We start from the raw sequence: 23,734 nt of genomic DNA on the forward strand, positions 1-23,734 counted from the left end.
GTAGAAGCTTTGTGATCTTTGACCAAGGAAAGAGCCCGGCAGAAAGCTTGCAAAGTCAAGCAGGCTGAACATCTTGGAAAAAAATCTTCCATTTGTTAATTCCAAGTCACAACTTCGCTGGAGAAAATTCTTGACCACATACCTCTTGTGACATTTGTAAATCCCCTGGCAGAGTTCAGCCCTATACCTGTTCTCTCTTGACCAACTTTTCTAAAAGATACCAGATCCCTCAATACATCCACAAAAGCTCAAGTTAAGAAAAGAGAGTGGAAAATTTCTGCTAACTCAGACAACATATGGACCACTAGCAATATGGATCCACTAACAACAGCCTTACATGATGGGAGTGGAAGGAAAAAGAAAAGAGGCCACTAACATTCAGCTGACTTGGTTGTCAGTCAGAGGAGATCAGAATACTGGCAGACAATCTCGTGATGTAAAAAGAAAGTGTTACACCCCAAAAACCTCTACGGAATACATCCCAGTTTCTACATGCAACAAGATACTGTATCACTTTGTGCATCTGGTTATTTTGGTCAGCCCAGTAACAATCCAATTAACTGTACTGTGTTGTGTCAGATTTAAGCACTACCATGTTTCTGATCATAACGCTAGAGGTCATCCCTACTTTGTTATCAGAAATGTATTTTCAGGGCAAAATGCTGCAAGAACAAAAAACTACTCTTAGATAAAGTTACAAGAAGATCATTCCAGAAACTCTTAAACAACTTCTGACACCGTGAATGCTGGCTGTCAGGAAAATCAGTCTGAGCACTTCCCCTTGCCAGTTTCTCAGATAAAGGTTTTGTTTTATTTTCAAATGCACCCTGCTACCAAAGTAGTACAAATGCAATTTTATTTTTATTAAAATAATTTCTAGAACTACTCAAGGAATATTTAACAAAGAATTTTTATTTCCAGATCTATTTACCCAGATTTTCTGAATGTTAGTATTTCTTGAAGAAATAAACACTACTGATATGATTATATAGTTCAAGCAGTACAGGTACATGCAGATTACAGTCTGAATTTAGTCCTTGATTCTAATGCTATAAAATTTTACCATGCAGTTTTTTCCTTCAGCAAAAGAACATGAAGGGTAAAGTCTTAACCTCATTAAAAGTCAAGGCAAAGCTTCCATGGACTATAATGAGACTGGGATTTCACCCAAGGTGTTAAACTGTGGTTTGGGAAAGCGAATAAAACTACATCCATTATTGTAACAAGTACTTACCTGCTAGCCAGACTGAGCAATTCATGTCTATCGGCTACTGCGGATTTCTTTTCCAGTTCCCACAACATCACATTGATCAGGTACGAATTCTTAATTACAATGGGCACTTCTTCAAACATGTTTTCATAAGCAATATTTGCTTTCTTCAAGCTGTGAAAAAAGTTTTTAAATACTAATTAATATAACCAGTAACTTTCTTATTCATTTTGTTGAACTGTTGTTCCAGGTACATTAAATAGACAATTTTGTAAAAACTCTTGATTTTCATAGTTCCATAATCAGAGTCAAGCTTTGGTAAGAGAGCATGCATGGCAAAACCTCACGTTTACAAAAACTAGGAATAAAAAAAAAACTGCTCTAGGGAAAAACTCTCAGAAGTCAAGCAGTCGCTTTGCTTGCTAATATATCACTTACATGAAAAACCCTCCAGCAAAAGACTGCACTGACAGGATTAACTCTGCCCCTTCCAAAATATTTTACCGATTTCCCTGTCATCAGGGTTTCTTAACTAGAAGTGAACAGTTAGTTGCCACATGACACTGAAGTATCTTTAGAGTTGTATCTACTACAATGAAAAACAATTTCCCCAGTAGCCGAATAATTAAAATTTTTACTGACCAAAAATTAGATTGAAAAAATAGTGTGTTTCAGAATAATTAAATTCTATGGTGGATATTAAAATATCAATCTCCAGTGTATATTTGTTTTACAATATAAGTATAAAAACTATTAGTATTGCTTCATAATAAAACAGACAGTAATATCTTTTACCAAATCTGGAAATAAAGGCATGGTATATAAGTTTCTAAGGAAATGCATCCTTAACTTCTCTGTATGCATCACGGAATCTGGGATTAAAAACTGCTTTTTGACTCCCTCCCCTTCCCATTTCTTTTTTTGTTTGTTTTGGTTTTTTTACTAAGCACAAATTTCTTTGTTCACAGTGGAAATGTTACACCAAGCAACTAAATGATTCCATGTTTCCTCAATGAAGAAAGTTTAACAAGCGCTTGTGTGAACACCAAGCTGTTTGGGGAGAAAGATGACAGGTAAGGCCCATGTCTATTACAAGTGGCTAAGCTTTTGAAACAGTAATTACCCTTCTTACTCCAGAAAACTGTGTCCACATGGGGGAGTTAATTTGGAATAAATACAGAAGAACAGCCATCCCAGAATACCTGTTCAATTTTCCTTCTGGAAAAAAGAGCTTAAAAGACAGACCAGCTATTTCCCCTTCTCCATTTCTTTTTTTATATTTTTTACTCTGTTCCCAGATAGCGCTATCTTCACTGTACAGCCAGCCTGCTGACAATCTCCAAAATCGGTTCAAATTCCTCCACCACAACCCTTATTCCAATGCCCAAAGACAGCCCTCTGCGTCAGCGCACATCTATTGCTACCCACACATAACCAGTTTCCCCAGTGCACACGATTACATGAGATGTTAATACACAGCATTTCAACATCCCATTTACCCTTCTGCCTCCCAAATAATCCAGCAAGACCTATGAGAAAACACTCTTTTATGTTACTTACGCTTCCGGAGAGAAGTCTTTTTCTTTGCAAACTTCCATCAGTTTGGGAGTCAGCCTGTACGCCTTGAGTGACAAAGACCCTTGGGCAGTTTTAATGGGATCTACAATTAAAAGTGAAGTAACTGTATTATCACTAACCCCAGATTGCTTTTTTTTTTTCCCTTTTTTTTTTTTTCACATCTGAATTACATAAACTGGAGGAAAATAACTACGTAGTCCTATTAAAAGAAAAATTAAGACAGCCAACACAGAGACCATAGCAGAAGTAAACCTATTGTACTGAAATGTAAAATAAATCCCACTATTTACAGTGAATCTAATTAATAAACTTCACTTGGAGAACATGGGGGGATCTAAACCCATTCTACTCTCAACAATATTTCCCCATTAAAGGTCTGATCCACATTTTCTTTTCCTTCACACGAACTATCTACAGAAATTATGTAAGAGCTACCTCATTTAAATAAAGATTTTTCCCTCTAGTCATTATGCAGTAAATTAAAATATTCATTAAACTACATTTTATACCCAAAAAATTGTAATTTTAGAGTAGCAATAAGCTAATTCAGAGCAAGTTGCCCTGCTGCCTCGTGCATAACAATGTAACTGATATATAAAGAGATTAGTTTTGCCTTGACACACTCTACTGAATTTAGGGGGAAATTTTCTAAACAAACTGTTACATTCCTAGGACAAAGAAGCTTAACACTTGCAGCATGATAACGGCTGACGCACGCCAACACAAGAATAAAAGCTGTGTTAACATTCATGTTGTCTGAAACTCAACACAGTAAAACTTTTAGCAATCGGTGATAAAACAAAAACCAAAATAGACTGAAACAAGTGGAAAATTCATCAAGGTCTGATGATGCAATGTTTCCAGCCAATATAAGTATACTTTAACAACTTGTTCTTTACTGTAATCCAATTGTTAACATACTGAAACAATTTTGGGGCAGCTCATAAGATTGATCGTATTCATTAGTATTTTTTCTGACAGATACTCAGGACGTTACATTTACTTCTCAGCTGGAAACTATATGCAAGTCTGCCAGATATGGCAAACTGTGAGTGTTCGGGGAGGGGGAGGCTATAAAGCTGTTAAATTGCCTACGGTTCTGATACAGCACAGAACATCTGGTCTGGAGAGCTTGAGGAAACACCATTAAATAGGCAGAAAAGAAAAAAATCTTTGTGCTAAGAAACAGTCCAGGTTTTGTATGCTTCTGTCAGAGGCAGAAAAAAAAAACTTGGCAATTCGCGTGATGATTGGTCGGTCACGTAGGGAGCCAGACACGCCAGCAAGTGGGGTTTGTTAGACATCTGGTCGGGTTCCACCAGCCCCTTCGAGGAGGGAGGAGAGATGAAGGAATAAAAATGAAGCAGCTACTCCAGCATTCCAAAACGTACACATCAGGGCTCTGATAGCAAGAAAAATAAACAGAAAGAAGGAAACCCTGTCTAGACTTAGCTGCTGCTGAGGCTGCCGTAGACACAGGGTTGGTATTTACTCGAAAAGGCCTGCCAGGCTACTCTTACAGGCAAAAGACAGAATACAAAAATAGTAGTAATAATATTAAGAGGGGAAAAGAATAATAAAGAAAACCTCATACTAACCGTAAATGAGAACTACAGACTCCTCAATTGCGTGCTGGTAACTGAACTGGGAGTCCAGGAGGGCACGAGTGACAAAAGAGCCATAGTACGTGGATTGGTACCAGCCAACGTGAAGATGATCAATGTTTACGTGGCGAAGGCTTCGCATCATTTCCATCTGGTATTGAACTAGATTGAATAAAAAGTATGTTTAGAAAGCAAGCTTACACAATCTGCACTATTTTGAGAGAGAGCGCTTGATATTAAATGAGTAAATTGCATTTTATTTTATTTTCATTTTTACAACTTTGTAGAAGTTTGTTTATTTACTGCAGGACGGCCTTCATTAAAATCCAGAGCTTCCTCAGAGAAGGAGAGTAAGACCAGCCTGAGTAAGCAGACTTTTTTCAGCTGCAGTTAATTGCTAAAGTGATCAACAAACTGTTACACGTCATTTACAGTACGTTTTACCTTGCTCATTCATAAAAAAAACCCCTGATACTGGGTTTCATTACTCAGTAACAGTTTACCGTTTGGTAACAAAGAAATACTGTGATTTAAGTCAGAATACTGTCAAGGAATTAGATAACTTTTGGAATTAAGAGGAGAATTATTTAATGAGCATATGAAATAGAAGATAAACTATTTCATGCCTTTTTCACAACATAGAATTACATTTTCCGTATTAGAGATTGGGGAACTAGCTATAGCTGTCAGGTAGTTTTGATTTCATTTATCTTCAACTTTTCAACACTGTTTCTTCTTTTTAGATATATATATAAATGTATAGGTATGCATGTATGTATATATTATACATAATACACACACATTTATATACAGTAAGTCACTTTAGACAGCAGAGAACACATTCTGACAGGCTTTTTTACACCAACAGCTGTAATGTTTCATTGTACCAATGTATAAATTCTTATACTAAAGGCTTCACTCAAACAGACTGCCTTGATGGAAGAGAATTCCCTTCAGGAACGTTTAACATAATCCCATCGAGTAGACCAACACACCCTAGCCACCATCAGGCCTTTTAAATGGACAGACGCTGTGCCCACTGGTTAAATTTAAGTAAACAGATTTCAACATGATTATCAGATGAACCAATGCTCACAGACAACTTATAGGAAGTTAAGCTCAATAATACTACACAATCCTTTAAGTTTTGTCTGCAGCCACAAGTTTTACAAATTTAAAAACCAACCCCCTCCTATGCATTGATTTTTTATTAGTTTTTTTTCAAGGCTTCTCCTCCCACAGACAAAAAGATGATGTTCATTTTTAAAGAATGCAACATAAATTTATTAGAAGAAAGAACATGCTATGTTTTCAGACCCCACTTCATATCCTTTCAAGAGAAAAAAAAGTACAACCATAAAGATCCGAGGAGGTATTTCTCAAGATTGGACAAGTATTTTTCCAACTTATCACCCTTACAGCACAAACCGCAGACTGCTGGCCCTTTTCAGTAAACTGCCCTATCATACTAACTGCATGTTTAAAGTAATCTACATACGCTTATATAAGCCCTTGCAGACTTTTTTTATCAGCGTATGTTGATGCTCGCATTCTCTTTCATAATATTTTAGTATAAGCGACTTGCAGTTTGTGTTTCAGCCAGGACACCGTGATAATACAGCATCCCAATACAGCAAACAGTCTGAAATCCCAAAACACGCTGCGAGCAAAGAAAAGGCCCACACCATTTGGCTGTCTCTAAACCAAGGTAAACGTAGAGATGCCACTACACGCTCAGGAGAAACCACAAAGTAGAAGGGATCAAGCAGCAGTTTAAAAGTCAGTTTGGAAATTTTTCCCATTGCCAGATCAAAACAAATTATAATCCCACTTTCATTGCACAACTTCCAGAAATAGTGGCTGGTTTCACGCACGCTCCTTGCACAGCAGCCCTGATGCTTTAGCAGGTAGCATCTCAACACTGCTCACAACAGCAAAGCCAAGATTCTAGCTTGCCAAAGAAGCTCAGTCCTTAAACTTAAAGGTTTTGTTGGTTTTTGGGGTTGGGGTTGGTTTTTTGCCTTCTTTTTTCTGGAGGTGAAGACATTAAGTTTCTAAATTTTACAATTAAAACATAAAAGAACATAGACCTCCCCCAGAACAAACTTAAAGATTCCTGATGTGACCACAATTGTTGAACAGAAAAAGCACATGATCCATTTATTAAATATTGCTAAAATAAACTATTTCTGTGAAAAGAAGCTTGCCAAAGATATGTGTGGAAAGCAAGTAAGATTTGCTTTTGACATGATGTGCTACAGCATGCTAAGACGTGAAACTATGTTACACCCTTTCTAGCCAAATGAAGTAATGAAAAACTAGAAAGGGGTTTTTAACTGAACATAAATGTAAGTGATATCGTCTATAAGAAGAAGGACTCACTGAAAACCATTCAGATTTCAAGTCAGCAATTCTTCCTCTCATGATTGTTAGCAGTCAGATGATAATGAAGGCAACAGTGGAAAACATCTCCAAGAACCAATAAAGCACCAGTAGTTAACATCTCTGCCTTGGGAAAACAACTGCAGAAATTAAAACATGATGCAGTCCCCACTAGGGAGAAATGGAAACTCTTTTAACCAGATATATATATTTTATAACATGTCTTAGTAGCTCGATAGCTCCAGCAAGCTGCCAACTTGCACAAATGGGTAACAGTGGCCAAGTTGTTTTTGTTGATGTTGTTACCACTGCTTCCTTATATCTTTTGTCTAATCTAGAAAACATCATCTTTTTACCTAGAAGTTTAGCACAGAATAGACAAGAGCTCCCTTCTACCCAGCCCTCAGCCTGCTAGGACTTGTGATGGTCACGCACTTCTTCTAGCAAGGAGTCCACTGTTCCCAGTCCCAGTCCTTCCCAAGCCACGCTCCAAAGGTGCCACTAAAAGTGCCACCAAGTCTGAGTGCCCAGAATTGAGGTGAGGAAAAGAGTAGGGGAACAGCCAGACCAGGAGGATTGCCTCCTCTTCCTGGCATTTCAACAGCGTACCTATATTTTTAAGCAGATTATTTGTTCAGGAGGGTCCTTACGATGAGGAAAGCGAACGGTCATGCTGACACTTCCTGGAGTGCTTGCGTTGAAAGCGCACAGCCTCTGTCTCCTGAGCCATCGTGCATCTCCTGAGCACCTCTGGGGTGGATCTGCTTTGAACAGAAGATTCTCTTTTGCTATTATTAAAAAAAAAAATCTTCCTCTAGAAAAGCTTTTTGTTGTTATTGTTAATTGCAAACAAATGGGATGGGGGGAATTAATACAGCTAGAAAGTGTTACTCTGTGTCTAAAGCAGAAAAAGTGCAAAACCATACAGTATGGGTGCTTTGCTTGAAAATAACTGAATTGTATGAATCTGCATTAACAAAATCCCTTGACTGAAAACAGTAAATCCTATTACAGTAGTCTGGTGAGTATTCCCACCTTCCCCCCCGAATTAAAGTAAGTTTTAACAAACTTGTTCTAAACAATTAAAGAAAATACTAAAATTATGTAAATATTTTTTCCTTTTCTAAAAAGTATTGGCAACATTAGAAACTATCTGGGCTTTACCATACAGGAAATATATACCCTACCTTACCAATAAGAAAATAACATACCCAAAATGACAGAATAAATAAACAGCTTATTACTAAAACACTTCCAAAACAAGCGTTCTTGTAGCAACCTGATACACAATGCACGTTTATCACTAAAACGGTATCATTTTCATTTCTTTATAAACAATTCATTAAAATTCGGCTCTCGGGAGGTCACTTATCAACGTACGTGTTGCTGAAGTCTAGCCCTTAAATAGCTATCAGCGTTTCCATCAGATGAGATGCATCTCAGCCTGGCCATACTCAGGCTGCTGGTAAACATTTTGACATGTGAAGCCCTGATCAAAGATGGCCTGGAGGCAATACATTTGATGGCACCTCAGATGCTCAAGGCCTTAATTTCCAAAGCATATTTTAAGTTGATACACCTTAAGAAATCTGGTTTTAAAAGCTGCAGCCGTCTCCTAAAAAGCCGAGCCCCTCCAAAGTGGAAGAACTTGGACACAACGGCCTCCTCAAAAGGGCTCTCTGTAGTATCTGAGAATGAATATCATTTCCTTGCAGAATAATGTGCATTCAGAAGACAGATGAACTACAACTTCAGGCTGTCACTAATTAAAGTTTACCTAAGACTGGGCACACTTCCCAAGGGACACAAGAGTCCATCAGAAGCAACAGCATTCGGCCTCCGCACCAATGCTTCTCTGAATTTAACTGGCAACCAAACATGGCAAGTTTTGGTTATTCTGGTCAAACTACATTGAAAAACAGCTAAAATATTCCTTTTATAGCACCTCTCTTAAACTGGATAGCATTTTCACGGCAATAATTTCTCTCTTGGTAGCACATGTACTACACAAGTGCTATGCGCTACATGGTACTTTTTAGCAGCACAAAAAATTCTGGTTTTTCTATACGTACTAAGCTTTGCCAAACCACATGTATGCTTCAGACAGTATCTTCAATGACTGAAACAAGTTAGCAGATGCTAGTTCAAGGAACCAGAGTATGCATTCGCAAAGATGGAAAACTGATTTAATTTAATTAAGCACAGAGAACTACGGAGAGAAAAAAATAATTCGTTTCCCTCCACACACACAATCTCAATTAATTGTCTAAAAACCTATGAATCAACACTGACTGCATCTATTGATAACAACTCCAACTGCGGAGATACAAATATAATTAGTACCACAGGCAGCTTATTTTGGTTAAAAAGTACAAATATAAAGGATGAGAAGAGAGAAACAGGAACACACAGTTAACTCTGGCAAATACGATGTTTTATCAGAAAAAGCCTTTAGATACTGCTGAAATGTATTTCTTGATCTTAAGTGCGCAACACACGCATGCACCTAGTTGCAGATTTTTATCTATATCCACCCACACACGCACTTCTCCCAGGACAAATGCACAAGGCTCAGTAACTCAACAATTCTCCTATTCAGGAAGAAAAAAATTAAAAGTAAATATTGCCTTCCTCAATAATATTCATTTCCTCCTCTGAAATATCAAGTCAGGGTTACAAAACAGTACTCTGTTTTATGCACTTCTGCTATACTGGGCTGAAAGCACCTGATCTCCTCTAAACTTGGAAGCTAAGCAGACCGGGGCCTGTGCGTAGCTGGATGGGAAAAAATCACCTGAAAATAGGCAAATGTCCAAGAGTCATAGTCAATCATGAGACCACAAAACCAAAAGCGAGTCAAAAGACTTAATTCAACTCCATTTTAATTGCTAAATTCAAGGATGAAAAAAGACGGGCAGAACATATTTTTCCAAAGTGAATTAAGTTTTTCTTAAGGAATTGTTGTATTTTAGTAAGTTTAGCAACTGTGGTGGAAAAACCGCACGCCATGTGAAAAGCACACTACACAAATCTGCATTTTCTTTATAGACTGCGGGACAAAATGAAAGCCATTCTGTAGCAATCGCCTCCACCTCTGCCATCGATGCCACTGCTCTAAGATCAACCCAAGCATCTTCCATGACGCTCATTACAGCAAATGAGGCTTTGCCAGCGTCGTTGTGCTTTATAAAGCAAAAGGTCCTTCATTTTATGAGAAAGAAAAGGAAAAATAGAAGAGGGAAAACTCTAAAGTAACTATTCATTGTGTACACTCGGTGAACTCACTCATTTTGAACCTTGATCACAATTCAGTGTTAGTTTTACTACAGTACTGTGTGATATTAATTGGAAGCTGACTCTACAGAAGATGTATGGGACACCCAGGGAGGTATCACAATCCATAGGCGAACAGTGAAAAATAATGGGAATATAACAAAAATAAAACACGTTTGGAGTGCTTCTGTCTGGAGGTACCCAAGATGTAAGCACGCATCTCCAAACTGTTATTTATTGCCAGTTTAGACAGCAGTTCCCATGCAACAGTCTCCACCAGAAGTGATGATCGGACCCTTGGCAGTACCTGGAGTTTGGGACACAGCATTGGTGCAGACAGGAACTGCCCATCACCATCAGCACCTCTCACAGGGGCCGCTCCAAGACATGGGCCAGCACAAGGACACCCTTCCTGCCAAAGCAAGGCAAGGTAGGAAAGGACAGCTCTGTCGCTGGTGGGAACAGAGGAGGATGAGGACAAGTTTTCAGAGAAAAGGAGTAAAAGGAGGGAATGGGAGCAGGGCGATGTGCGTGACCGGAGAAGGGAAAGCAGCACTGGGAGCACACCACTTCCTGCACATGTGCTGGCACCGGCCCAGCGCGTTCTAACCACCAAATTAGGAGGCAATCAAACCAATCAAGCTATCATATAACCTTCAGAAAAAACCAAATACATCTCACTGACCACACAGTTCCTGACATAACTCAAGATAGGGGAAACTTGTACTGTTTTTAAATAAAGACATCCCAGCCTCAAAAATAGTCTAGAGAAGATGGGTGGGACTCCCAAGATGAGTTACAAAATTGTCTTTTAAGGTATGTAGCAATATTCCAAAGGATAAAAGCATTATAATACTACCACCTTCCAGAAAGATTAAAACACTTCAGTCTTCCAAAAGCACTGTTAAATTCAGAAAACAATTTTAAACTAGCTTCTTGAAATTAAAGTTGAAATCCAGCAATATAATTTCACTATTTTCTTGATGATGATCTTTAAGAATCAACTGCCAGACGACAAATGCAACATAATTTGAAGGTCGTATGCCATGCAGTCGGAGAAGCTTTCTTCATATTTATGTAGAAAGCTCCATCTTCCTAGTATCTTGCAAACACCACTTAATCCTCGATCTCCTCTGATACAGCAGGTAAACATTATCCACATCTAAGCATCCATTTGGTTTACTACACTACTATTTTTATATTGACTGAAGATGGATTTGATACAAGATTAAAATCTTTATCAAGAAAAAAGTTTCTGTCAGCCTACATTGTCATGACAGCAGTAAATTACACCACTAAAAATGCCACCTGGGCAATTTAATTCTTGCCTTTCTTGTAAAAGAGAAAGAAGATGCTATCTCATTTCCTCATAAACATCAAATAACCAAAGAAAGCATGAAATGTTTTCTATTAGGAATGAATTCCCGTAAGCTTCAGCACCTTGAAGCCTCATTTCACACAATTTTTGTCCAATGAATATCATTCCAGCTGCTAAAATGTAAAGTAGGATTAAAGGCATGAAACAGAACCAGCATGGTCAAAACCCAACTGTGTCAGAGTAATCTCATATTTGATTGAGCATACCCTTTAAAATTAATAAATAAAAGAAAAGCTCAGTTAGAAGATAAATTCCTCAAGAATTTCCTTAAGTTTCTTTACTGGCGCCCTGATTTTTGCTCGTTTACTCTAGTGAGGCTATGTTCATAGGTAAAACCTCTTTCTTCACAAAATAGTGTCAAGATATCTACCTTAGTGCCACAAGCTACAAAGCAGTTAAGCACAGGATAAAACAGAAATGTGTGGTGAAAGTCCAATTCTGTTTCTACAGAAATAAAAATACATTAATCTGATTTATATGAAATTTTGTATTACATAAAAACTCAGAGTTTATTAAATAATCTGGAAAAAATCTGAAATGCTTAAAGATTAACAAATTACATGATCATTTTTTACTTTTTTAATGTAACACAGATTTTCACATTCAACAATTTGAAAGCAGAACGGGGGGGACTCAGATGAAAACAACTTAGCAATTGCTGCACTTTGAAAATCAGTAACGTCATACAGTGTGCATCACAAGAAAGTCAGACTGATCTGTTAATAACTTTTCAATAGGTAAAGAAAAACAATGATGACTTCACATGACGGATTCTGAGGCTTTTAAATCCCTCACACCCCATTGAAAAGAAGACAGATTTTTCTTTTTTGTAAAGCTTCGTAGTTTGGGTGACTTGTAGCACACTTAGTGTTTGCATTGCAAAAACTCAAAGGGCAGAGGGAAGAGGAGTGACATCAACAGGTTGCTTGAAACCAAAGCACCCATCTCATCTTCCCAGATACAATGAAGACAGGGGTTTTCTGATGCCTTGGTATTAAATATCCACATCTCTGTTTCGAGGACTCTCTCACACTGCTCTCAAGTTTCAAGTTCACAAAACGCAGTCCGAGCACTGAAGCAGACACACTCCCCATACAGCAATTTTCCTGGATTTTCCTTAGAGTAAATCAGGATTCATTAAAAGAATAATCATTTCTACAGACTGTTTTTCTTCAGTTGAAAGTTATAAAAGCTATTTGTTTTCTGAGACCTCCATCAGCCCATCCTGTAGGGATAACAGTGTCAAACATTTGGGAGGGAGAATCAGTCAAGAAAAGTCCTAATTTTTGGCAAAACAGAAGAACATGGTAGCCTACCCCCTTAAACACGTGTCTTCTGAATCAAAATTATACAAGCATCTAGCTTTCAAATGTGTTAAGTGCACTTGGAAAAAGAGACGAGTGTCTTCACCCTCAGGCTTACAACTTCTTCCACCGAGGACTTCTTTGTGTAGAGCAAGATCTCCCCGTGTGTCAGGAAGCCCTGAAGCAGTCAACATCTACTGCTCCTTTGAGAAGGAAAGGAGGACCCCACACAACCCCAAAATTCACATCAGTTTTACAAAATCTATTAGTTTTATATGGCCCGGGTGCTGTCACTCACTGAACAAACAGCACTAAAATACTGGTTTAAATTCTTTCTTTTCAGTAAGAATAGCAACTTAGCTCTCACCCCTCATTTAAAGCAGTAACACCTAGAGGAACAGTGGCACAAGAACATTTTGGTATGCCTCTTGCAACCCTCTTAAAACGCCACCTGATACCTCTCTGTACCACATCCTGCACAGCAGGTACCCACTTAACTGGCTGTGATACAAAGAAAGGCCTGGACATCCCATCTGCCTATCTTAGAGAGTGATGATTAAACCACATGAAAGTGCCAGCCAAGGGTAGCTTCCTTTGGATCTGCTGTACGATCACCTGTGTGCACTCCTCACAGGATCACAGGATGGCGGGGTGGGAAGGGACCTCTGAAGGTCACCTCATCCAATCCTGTTGCTAAGTCAGCCAAGTCCTCAGGCCATGAACAACATGACTTCCATTCACACAGGGTACAAGTTAGAATCCAGGCAAAGTCCTACCCAGCGGACAGATGAGAAAACATCTCTCCACTGCGAGATCCAGGGTCAGCCATTCGCTTTGCCAAGCACTGACTTGCAGATAAAATGAATCAAATCCTCTTGCTTGCAATCTCTGCTACAATAAACATCTTTACCCTTCTCCAGCTTGCACACAGAAACATCTGAGAGCGATGGGTTCCCTGCTGGTTCAGTTCTCAAGAAGAGAGACCCAAGCACTACACAGGAGACAGAAACATTCATCATCACTCACTGTCACTGGGCAACTCAAAAAGAGAGGGGAAAATCTCAACTTTTACTATCCTAGTGCTAACACAAAAAAACCCCCCCACCACTTAACATGCAGGTTTCTGAAAGGAGAATTAAACAACCCTTTCACCGAAACATTCCTATAGATAAAGTGAAAGGCTTGTCTTGCACATGTGGATGTGGTGGATCCATACTTAGCTGATGTCTAATGAGAACCAGAACCGTGACTCTGAAATAACTACATTTTTAATATATTAAAGTATTCAAAAGGAATACATGTTACCCCAGTATTTTACTGTAGGACGTTGGTTACCAAGAGCTGTTCCCAATTCTCTCTTAGGATAGTTTAGTTTGTGAAACAATATGAAGGAAAGCGATTGTAGACGGGGTCAAGAGTAAAAGACCCTAAGTAACTTTTTCAAGGGACCTTGGTGAAAAATTTACAAATTTGGAGGAAGAGTAGGACCAGTGGTTCAAACCTTGTGAAAGAATTTGCCTGAAAGACTCTTAAATTTTTGCAATTAAATAACAAAGACGCTTGTACATCTCATGAAAACCTATGCCTTTTAATTAAGTCCTCCCTGCCAATGGCCATGGCACAATCATTTCGGAAGCTGCTGGCTGTACCAAGAAACAGCTGGTTAAATCAAATTCTGACAGAGGCAATCCCTTCCTGCACGTGAAAAATAGCCTCCTTTGATTTTTGAAGCCAAATAATATTAAGTAAATGTCAACATGACAGGCCATAGCACTAGCAGTGTATTGGAAATGCAAAAAGTCATCTAGTGGCCATGGATGCTAACAGGTAGCAAGTGCTTACAGTGACAAGAGACATGATATTCTGGCCAGAAAACCATCATCCAGAACTGATGGCATCCAAATTTTCAACACATCTCATCCCATACAGCTAAGCACCAATGTTGGAAGAAAAACAACGTGTTCAGAATTTTGGAGCTAATCAATAGAGAAAGTTTGTTATGCTTCATTAGGTGAAACCTTGTTTTTCTGCCAGTTCCAACACAGAAGTGTTCAAGAACGTAACTACTACATCATTGCATTGTTTCTTACAGGGCTGCTGCCACAACAGCTATCGATTAAGCAGCACGTGCAACATTTAATTAGTGAAACTGTACTAAGGTACTTAACGTTTTAAAAGTGTGAGGTTTCAGGCATAACAGTAGATTTCTAAGTAACTCCAACATGATGCTTTAACACAGCGTCAGCAACTTACAACACAGGTGCTGAGGAAAGCCAGCAGGAAGAGTTTCAAAAGGCTCACTGGCAGCAACTACACTATTTTGACATAAGAACCATGAAAGTAATTTTTCTCCAGCTCCCATTACCTTTTTACCAGAATGCTTACTTCTAAATTTGGGGAAGAGAAATACAATTTAGCATGCCACGCTCGGGAAGGAAAAACATCAGTCCTTGTTTTAACACCCAAGAACCTACTGAAGTACTTCGAAGCACTGTTCAGTCTTCAGAGGCTTTCACATGGATGTGAAGAAAGTAAAACCTGGTACAACTAAACAACATTTCAACTGGCCAAGACAGATCCAGCTCAATATGTTGATGCATTAACATTCTCCAAATCCCTAAAGTATTTTTTTATCAGACTTCCAACCTTGTCTTAGATAACCCAAATAGTTAGCTGTTACAGGTTCCATTTTCATCCCAAGGAAATCAGATTAGACTGGAGCTTCCTTGTTTTCACTAATGCGTGTATGTATACATACATATACACACACGTATCGGGGGGGGGGGAAAGATAAACACCTTCCCCCTAACATTTAAATACGCATTTAAGCAAAAAATCAAGGTGCATACTGTGGTACACGTTAACACAAAGCCATACTTTTATGTACAAGGAAAAACGATGTTATAAAGCAAGTTCAACAGTAAATAATGGAAAGGCCACTTCTCAGCAACGAACAAGACACAGGCAGCCAACAGCACGGGTTTGTTCGTAGTATTACAAGCTTCTTCTCTACCTCCACAAAAGCAACTGGAAAAAATGATCCAGCTTATGATTTCACACCAATAACCTGACAGGGAATATAGACCAAGGTAACTCAAATCCAAAATCCCTATTTCACTGTGCATTAGTGCTGCAGTTAGGAGCCATAAATCTAAGCTGCAGGTACCTACTGAATGGCACGACCATAGGTATTACTCAGAGTTTCTAAAGCCCAGGCTAACACCAGCAATGCCTGTTGTTAGTATAACTTCTTCAATGTGTCCTCAAAGAAATAATGAATGCAGGCCAGCTTCAAGAAGTCTTTTCCATAGCACAGCAAGAGGAACAGTAAAAACAGGAGTGGTTAGATACTCGAGGTAAAAGACAGTCGTGCCTTCTCACAAGCAGCCTATGGCACCTAACAACTTGAGATCGTGCACTACGTTCAAATGCAAAAATATAGAACAATTTACACAAAACTAAAACCCTCAACAGTGTAAGAATATTTAATTTAGGAAATAAAGCTCATGGCTTTTAGATCAAGCTACACAAGACAAGAGTTAGGGTGAATTTCTACCTTTCCTAGGGCTTGTAACATCATATGGCAGGATTCTGCAAGCCAAAGCTAATATTTCAGCAACATAGCACTTGCAACTTTTATATCTAAGTGTGGCTTGTTCTTTTAAAGTAGCCAAGAACTAAACTCACACCCTGTTTAAACAGGCAGAAAAAGTGCTCTGTGCCAAGGAGGAAGTTATAAACTTAAAGTAGGTTTTGTACATGGGAAATAAGTTGGGAAGCAGAGGGGCAGATCCACTGCAATCAGATCACTAACGAGTAAGCAAAAAAGCACAGCGCAATGAGGAGCTGGAGGCAGAAGGCTGTGGTTCCACTGCTTGCTCAGCTGAAGGACCCCCTGATGGAGGCTGGACACATCAATTCTTTCCATTCCACTGAAGATCATAAGCTCTTGGGACAGCATTCATTCACCATTTAATCTGAACACAGCCCCAGAGCAAAGCAGCCCCATTTGAGGAAAAGATGAATCACTCTCTTGGTGGTACCTGTATTGCACTGACTGCCAAAATGTCTTCATAACTAAATTATACTTACAAACCTAAATTATAGCAGGAAAAAAAAGTTCATGAGGATTAATGCTACCCAAACAGACTTCAGATAAAAGACACATGGATGATGAGGCATGCAGGGTGGTGATCAGCAGCACAAAGTCCATCCCGAGGCCAGTCTCTAGTGGTGTGTCCCAGGGGTCAATCCTGGACCCAATACCCTTCTGTCCTCTTCATCAGTGATCTGGATGACAGGATAGAGTGCACTCTCAGCAAGTTTGCAATGATAAAAACTGCGAGGAGTGGTAGATACACCAGAGGTTTGTGCTGACATCGAGAGGGACCTCAACAGACTGGAGAAACGGGCTGACAGGAATCTTGAACTTCAGCAAAGGGAAATGCAGAGTCCTGTCCCTGGAAACGAATAACCCCAGGCTCCAGCACATGCTGACCTGCTGGAAAGAAACTGCAGAAAAGGCCCTGGGGGTCTAGGTGGACACCAAGTTGACCATGAGCTAGCAACGTGCCCTTGCAGCAAAGGCGCCCAACAGCCTCCTGGCCTGGCATTAGTCGAGGGACATGATCCTTCCCCACTGTTCAGACCCATCTGAGGTGGTATGTCCAGTGCTGGGCTCCCCAGTGCAAGAGATAACATGGACTTACTGGAGAGAGATCAGGGACAGGCCATGAAGATGACTGGGGACATCTGTCACACAAGGAGAGGCTAAGAGAGCTGAGGCTGTTCAGCCTGGAGAAGAGAAGGCTGAGGGAGATCTGATCCATGTGCATAAATACTTAGGAAATCCAATACAAAAATACTTTTTAAAAACCAACCAAACAAACAAACAAACTGTAGAGAGGGGTAAACTCCACAGCAGGCTGCTCAGATCCTTGGAGACGATTAAAACCTAAATGGGCAGCCTGTTCCTCATGACCCTGCTTTGAGCTGGGGGACTGGACACGAGCCCTCTAGACAACCCTTCTAGCCTCAACTACTCAATGCTTCCATGACTGGGAAAGATGGCTTAATAAGTCAGAATGTGGTAAAGAAAAAAACAACAACAACAAAAAACCCCACCAAACCTTAATTCAAGTCATATAAAACAATATTGGTTGATTTTTTTTATTTTTTTTTTTTAAAGGGGCCAAGATCACAAAAGTTCTGCTACATATTAAAGGAAAAATTATGGCAATCTAAGCAATCCTAGATTGGTTTGAGTACATTACAGGCTTTTAGAAACAAACAGCTATGGTGTGAAATTTCATCAAAGGAGGCCTTTTGTGTTTCTAAAGCAGTTATCTTCATTCTGCATTCATCTTTTTGTTAGTTATTGAAAACGTTAAAAGCAATTATGCAGAGCACTATATAATTCTCAAAGGATTCAGCCTAAATACTTTTTGAAATTCAGACAAGACACTAATCACAACAGGTACAAAATCTTTGGTTGACACAGACTATAGTTATTTTAGCCACTCTCATTCAATGTCAAAAAAGCAACAGAAATGGTTTCAAAAACTAAACATGGGCAAAACCAGTCTGAAAACATTTTGTTTCACAAACTGTGCTTAGATTTGTGACTGCAGTTCAATACGGCAAGCAAACATGAAAATACAGAACTGTCAAAGGAAACGAAGCCAAGGACTGAACAGCACTGCACTGCAGTGTCGAGAGGACTTGAAACGAGAGGCCTAGAGAATTCACTTATTTCAACAGACAGGGAAACATAGAGAAATACAAATTAAAAAGCATCATAGCATGCTAAGCATGATCTCCTCTGTTTCAAAATGCATTTAAATCGAGAAAATTGAGAAATATACTGTTGCAGCCATCAACAGCAGAGTCAGTACACTCTCTTGAATAATCATATAACCAGAATAAAATCCACATAAATGGCTGAAGATCCTTTCTGTGCAAGATATTACAAAGAATGCTATTTTCTGAAGCATTCCACTGAAAAAGAAAAACTTGTACATGCCACAGACATACATGCATATCAAAGAAAAGTTCAGAATAGCAAGTTTTCTAAGCTGAACAGTGGCAGCTTTGAGGAATCTGGAAAGGTGATAATTCAGTAAGAATAAGCCTGTTCTGTTTAGTTCAAATAATTATTTTAAACTTCCCAGTTTACTTTATTTTTATATATCATGATCATAGTATCAGGTGCCAGCAGGAAATACTGCAAAAAGTTTTCTCTGCCTCAGAGAAACTCCCACATAAAAACTGCAGTTTGTGTTTCCAACACCTCCTTCATATTTTATCATAAGAATATACCCAAGGGGAGAGGAAAAAAAAAAATCCTCCTTTCTGTAGGAAGAAGAGCGCAGCACAGCACTGCTGATTAGAGAGCATCAACGTATCCACACAGACACAGAGCTTGTGGTGTGTGTGCACAGAGCCCTCAGCCATAAAACACCAACTCGGTTACGTTGGTGGGTAGCAAACTAAAGATTTTTTACCGCATAGGAAATAATTTCAGTTGCTGTTTAGCTTAAGAGTCTAAGGCACTTTTTCTACAAATAATGTGTCTTGATTTTTGACACTTAGAATTGAGGGGTCTTGGAAACCGTGTCCCACTCCTTCAGCAGGGGGAAGAGAAGATTTTGTATGGAAAATGGCCCCGCCAGAGTCCTTGGAGTGAGAAACACTCCACAAACTGGCATAAACTACCAAATCTTCAGCATGGGAGACCTAAACCCACCATGATTTCACAAATCCAGATTTCCACAAGGAAATCAGCATAACCCAGTCCATGGTAACCTATACCACTTCTGCAATGGACAACCCTCCAGTGGGATTTCTAGGCAAGTGGCCAAATTAGCAACAGGATCACTCCAACGCAACCAAAACTTTGCCTGTCTCACTGCTGTCTTTCAAAGGAGAAGGGGAGCCCTGGCTGCTCTCTCCTCTCTACTCCTCTGTCCCCACAAGGCCACATGGCAATGGAAGTCTATCCTCAAGGCCTCCTTTCTTGAGCATTACTCTGGAAGCATGAGGAGGAACAGAAATACAAGGCCAGACTCAGAGATATGTCAATTAGCTTTTAAAATAGACTTCCAAATTCTGTTTTGGAGAGCAATTGCTGAGGACATCCCACTGGCTCTGGTAGATAAGATGGCTATAAATACACAAAATACTGTCCTAATATTACTTTTCTATGTAAGCAACTGTAGCTGTGACAAGGCAGATAGGTAATTAAGTCCTAAAGGGGAGGAGACATTTGCACAGTCACAAGGGAGAAATCCACAAATGGAAGAGTACGTACACAGAACAGTTTTTGTTAGGACCTGCTCCATGTTACACAAGAGTTCACAAACTCATTACCCAAATGTGGTTTTAAAATGACTCTCTCTTACTTCTCCTTTCACGAACAAGAGCAATAAAGAACTTGTTTTCCAGTGCTGCATTTCAAGTGCAAGGACTGCACTCGATCTTTGCTTGATTTTGCAAAGTCTGCCAATTTTTCTCCAGAACTCAGGTGTAATATTCAGATCTACAGAACAGACTCAGATTTAAGTGTTTCCTTGGTTCCTACTTACCTTCCAGTTGAAGTTGACTAACAATTCAGTCTGTTTTTTTGGTGAGTTTGCAAACAGGGTATTTCTTTTTCATGGAACCAATACAGCAATGAAAGAAAAGACAGAAGGCAGAGATGGTGCCTGATGAGGAACACCACTAAATGTGCTTGATGAACAAAATAATCACTGAACAGACTTTAAAGACATTTCACTTGCTGTCCTCTACATTTTTCACTGGTAAAACTTTCCAAAGTGTGGTTTTGTTTTACTCCTGAACCACGAGTGACAAGTACTAAAATTCGCGTTAGCAGATACCAAACACACACGAGCTTTAGGACAATCTTCTAACTCCAACACGGCAAGGACAGCACATGATTTTAAGCAGGTGAGCAGATGCAGAGCCACAGAAGCTGAATTTCTGACCCCCTGTCCTGCACACAGCGACGGCTGCTGTGCAAAGAGAGAGACAGAGCCCCAGAAATGCCCAAAGAAATATTTCCTTCCACAACCACCAACTGAATCACCCTAAGGGATCTCGTCTTCAGATTCACAATCATTACTGAAAATGCCGAGGCTTCAACCAAAAGCTGTAAACAAATTTTAACAACAAAGATGTAAGATATTCTATCGCATGAACTATTACTAAAGAAATATAAAAGTAGACAATATGCTTACATAAACAAACAAAACTTGCTCAGTTTAGGGTTACATTGTGTCTTCACAAGCTCAGAGTAAATCGAACTGGATCATTACATGAAAGTATAAAGTATCTTGTTGAAATACAGTTTAAAAGAAAAATGTATTTAATGAGACATCACAATGCTTCTTCAGGTTATGAAAGGGTTCCTTTATCTCCAAATACCCATAACATGTTTAAAATACATTCTGAATTTTGATTTCTCACAGTGTTTGATATAAAAAAAACAAACCAGAAGGTTGCCCTAAAGATAAATGAAACATCTGGTGAAACATGTAATAAGCTGCAGGCTCACATCTGCTACTGAAGTTAGTATTCCCGCACCATAGCTACAAGCTCTATGCAAAGCTCTGTAAGAATAACTGAGAACAGCGAGGATTATAGGGAACACATTCCTCAACCTAAATTGATATTTCCTCTTCCATCTGAATCAACATTGGGCTTCCATATGTCCAGCGCTAACTCTCAGTGGAAAATAATTTCTAAAAGTAAAGTTTAAAACCTATCCTATTATATCAGAGGGGGATTTACGCAGTTTTATGTGTATGCAACCATTTATCTAGGCATATTGATATACACATATATAAGGATATGTATATCTAGTTTTATCTAGATATAGTCTTCACTAGTCTTAGACCACAAGCAAACTTCCAACAATTAATTCATCCATCCGTCATTACACTTGACGTGACTTATTTGAGAAAAAACAAGTGTAAACAGTAAAAGGCATAGTTACTGTAGTTATGTAAAAGTGAAGCCTCAAGTATTTTCAAGCACTAACTGATAGAACTGAATGTAAGATATTTCCTATGGAATAAACTATGTGTGACTCGCACTCCTGTTTCTGTAAGAAGGTTGCTCAGTATTTATCTTTTTTTACCCATTCACTCCTAAACTTTCAATTTCTTCCATAAACAATGACAGCAAAATGTTTACATTTAATGCCAACATAAATTGCTTTGTATTTGTGACATTTTAAAAAGACCCTTTTGTGCCACGGAGAGTTTAGAAAAAGGCAGATATCTGCACAGCAGGGAAAAAAGCCACTTACATTCTGCAACAGCTGTGAAAGATCAGTCCTCCAGAGTAACCGAAATCAACGGCAAACTGAGAAGTGTTTAGGAAATAAAATGTTTCCATCACCTCATACTATCATTCACTTCCATTAGTACTGATGAAAGAGAGACGGGATTTTACACAGTGTTATAAATGGTAGGAACATTACTGACAGTGGAAACAGAGCTTGGTCACTAAACAATTCTAACATCAAACCTGGGACAAAAATCAGAGGAATAAATACCCTACTGGGCATTTGGTTAGTCAGACTCAGAAGATGAAGAAGGGATATGCAGACCCAAACTTACTTTTCCTGGATAAAAAAAAATTCATAGTAGAACTGAAAGCGATTAAAATGTTTCATGCCATCACAGGAACACTGAAACTTTTCCACCAAGTAGACCACGTGTTAACACAAACTGCGTTGCAGAGAACCTTGTCACTACAGGGCCATTTACTCCCGCTTACCTTCGCATAATAGCCTTTATTATAACAATCAAAAAGTTTTAGACGTACAAGACATGCAAGACATGAGACAAAAGCAGGGAACAGAAAAATATGATGTGGTCAACTAGGGAAAACAGAGATTAAGAACTGGCCAGGGAAAAGGTGGTTAAGCAAGTAGCGTCATGATATAAATCATGATACCAAGAATCTATCACGCAGAAATAGATTTGCAATACCAAGCATACCACATTACGAGGTGTCGATATTGGGCTTGTGTCCTGCTCCTTGACGCACCGCAGAAAAGTGATGAAAAGTTCCAGGAGAAGAAGGGATGAAGAAAGGGGCCACCTCGGACACAACGAAAACAGTGGGGCAGAGCGCGCACTTGCGTTTGGTTGGTTTTCAGAAAAAGCAAGTGATCTTCCACTTCTGTTCCAAAGGACCGCTGCAAATACCTTACCTTGCAATGTAACTTTGAAATACTCTTGAAAACAAGTGTGACAGAAAAGCTTTTCATAACTCAACTCCACCGGGGGGATGGATGACACCACAAAACCCACCAAACCAGTACAAATGACCGGATCGTTATTCTGACACGGACAGCCCTACGAAACTTATATGCTAGGGTTTATAAATCATTATCAGTTTACACTACCTTGTCCGTGTGCAGCAGATTGGAGGAATCTCAAGCAAAGTATCATTTAAAGATAAATACTCCACTAACCTGTCTGTGTGAGCTCAAATTCAGTTCTTTCCTTAATAAGAAACAGAAGAGTTGGTCAGCTTTTCTACACAACTTGACAAATAAATCTGCAGCTGTGACACAGATAATATTTTGCCCAGGCTTATTTCAGAAGTACTGTAGCTGACATGTTCTCTAGATATTTAGCTAAGAGTAAAACAAGTTGCCCCAATAACATTTACAGCTCTTGTTCATTTTATGGTAAAATAAACTTGCCGTTGTGTTAACAGACAGCAAAGTAAATAAGATGGGAACAAAAATGACATTGTTTCATGTTACACTGCATCCTATCTACGCCAAATTGCTGCTGAGATGGGTGGTCCCTCCTCAATGTTCTTCCTCCAGCTACATGAGTTGCATCCACTCCTTAAGAATCACTCTCCAGTGGCTCAACAAACTCATCTCCCTCATGCTGTGGCCACGCCATCGCTAGATCCCATGCCACGGAGCAGGCAGCAACGCGCAGCCCAGCGCAGAGGAGCAGTTGCGACCCCCCATCCC

General features: G+C 39.2%; 1 protein-coding gene across 1 annotated transcript in view; it reads right to left on the reverse strand.

Moving 5' to 3' along the window:
* Positions 1–858: 858 nt before the first annotated feature.
* The window catches only part of EIF3H (eukaryotic translation initiation factor 3, subunit H), a 61,224-nt gene continuing 38,348 nt past the window's right edge, over positions 859–23,734 (reverse strand). Inside the window, exons 4-6 of the mRNA XM_010189137.1 lie at positions 4,387–4,554; positions 2,771–2,870; positions 859–1,384 (exon numbers count right to left, since the gene is read on the reverse strand). Of these exons, the coding sequence (XP_010187439.1) occupies positions 1,231–1,384; positions 2,771–2,870; positions 4,387–4,554 (422 nt within the window). The 3' untranslated portion in view covers positions 859–1,230. The remainder of the gene's footprint in view (positions 1,385–2,770; positions 2,871–4,386; positions 4,555–23,734) is intronic.

This window comes from Mesitornis unicolor, unplaced genomic scaffold (genome assembly GCF_000695765.1).
Source record: "Mesitornis unicolor isolate BGI_N332 unplaced genomic scaffold, ASM69576v1 scaffold8927, whole genome shotgun sequence".
Taxonomy (NCBI): Eukaryota; Metazoa; Chordata; class Aves; order Mesitornithiformes; family Mesitornithidae; genus Mesitornis; species Mesitornis unicolor.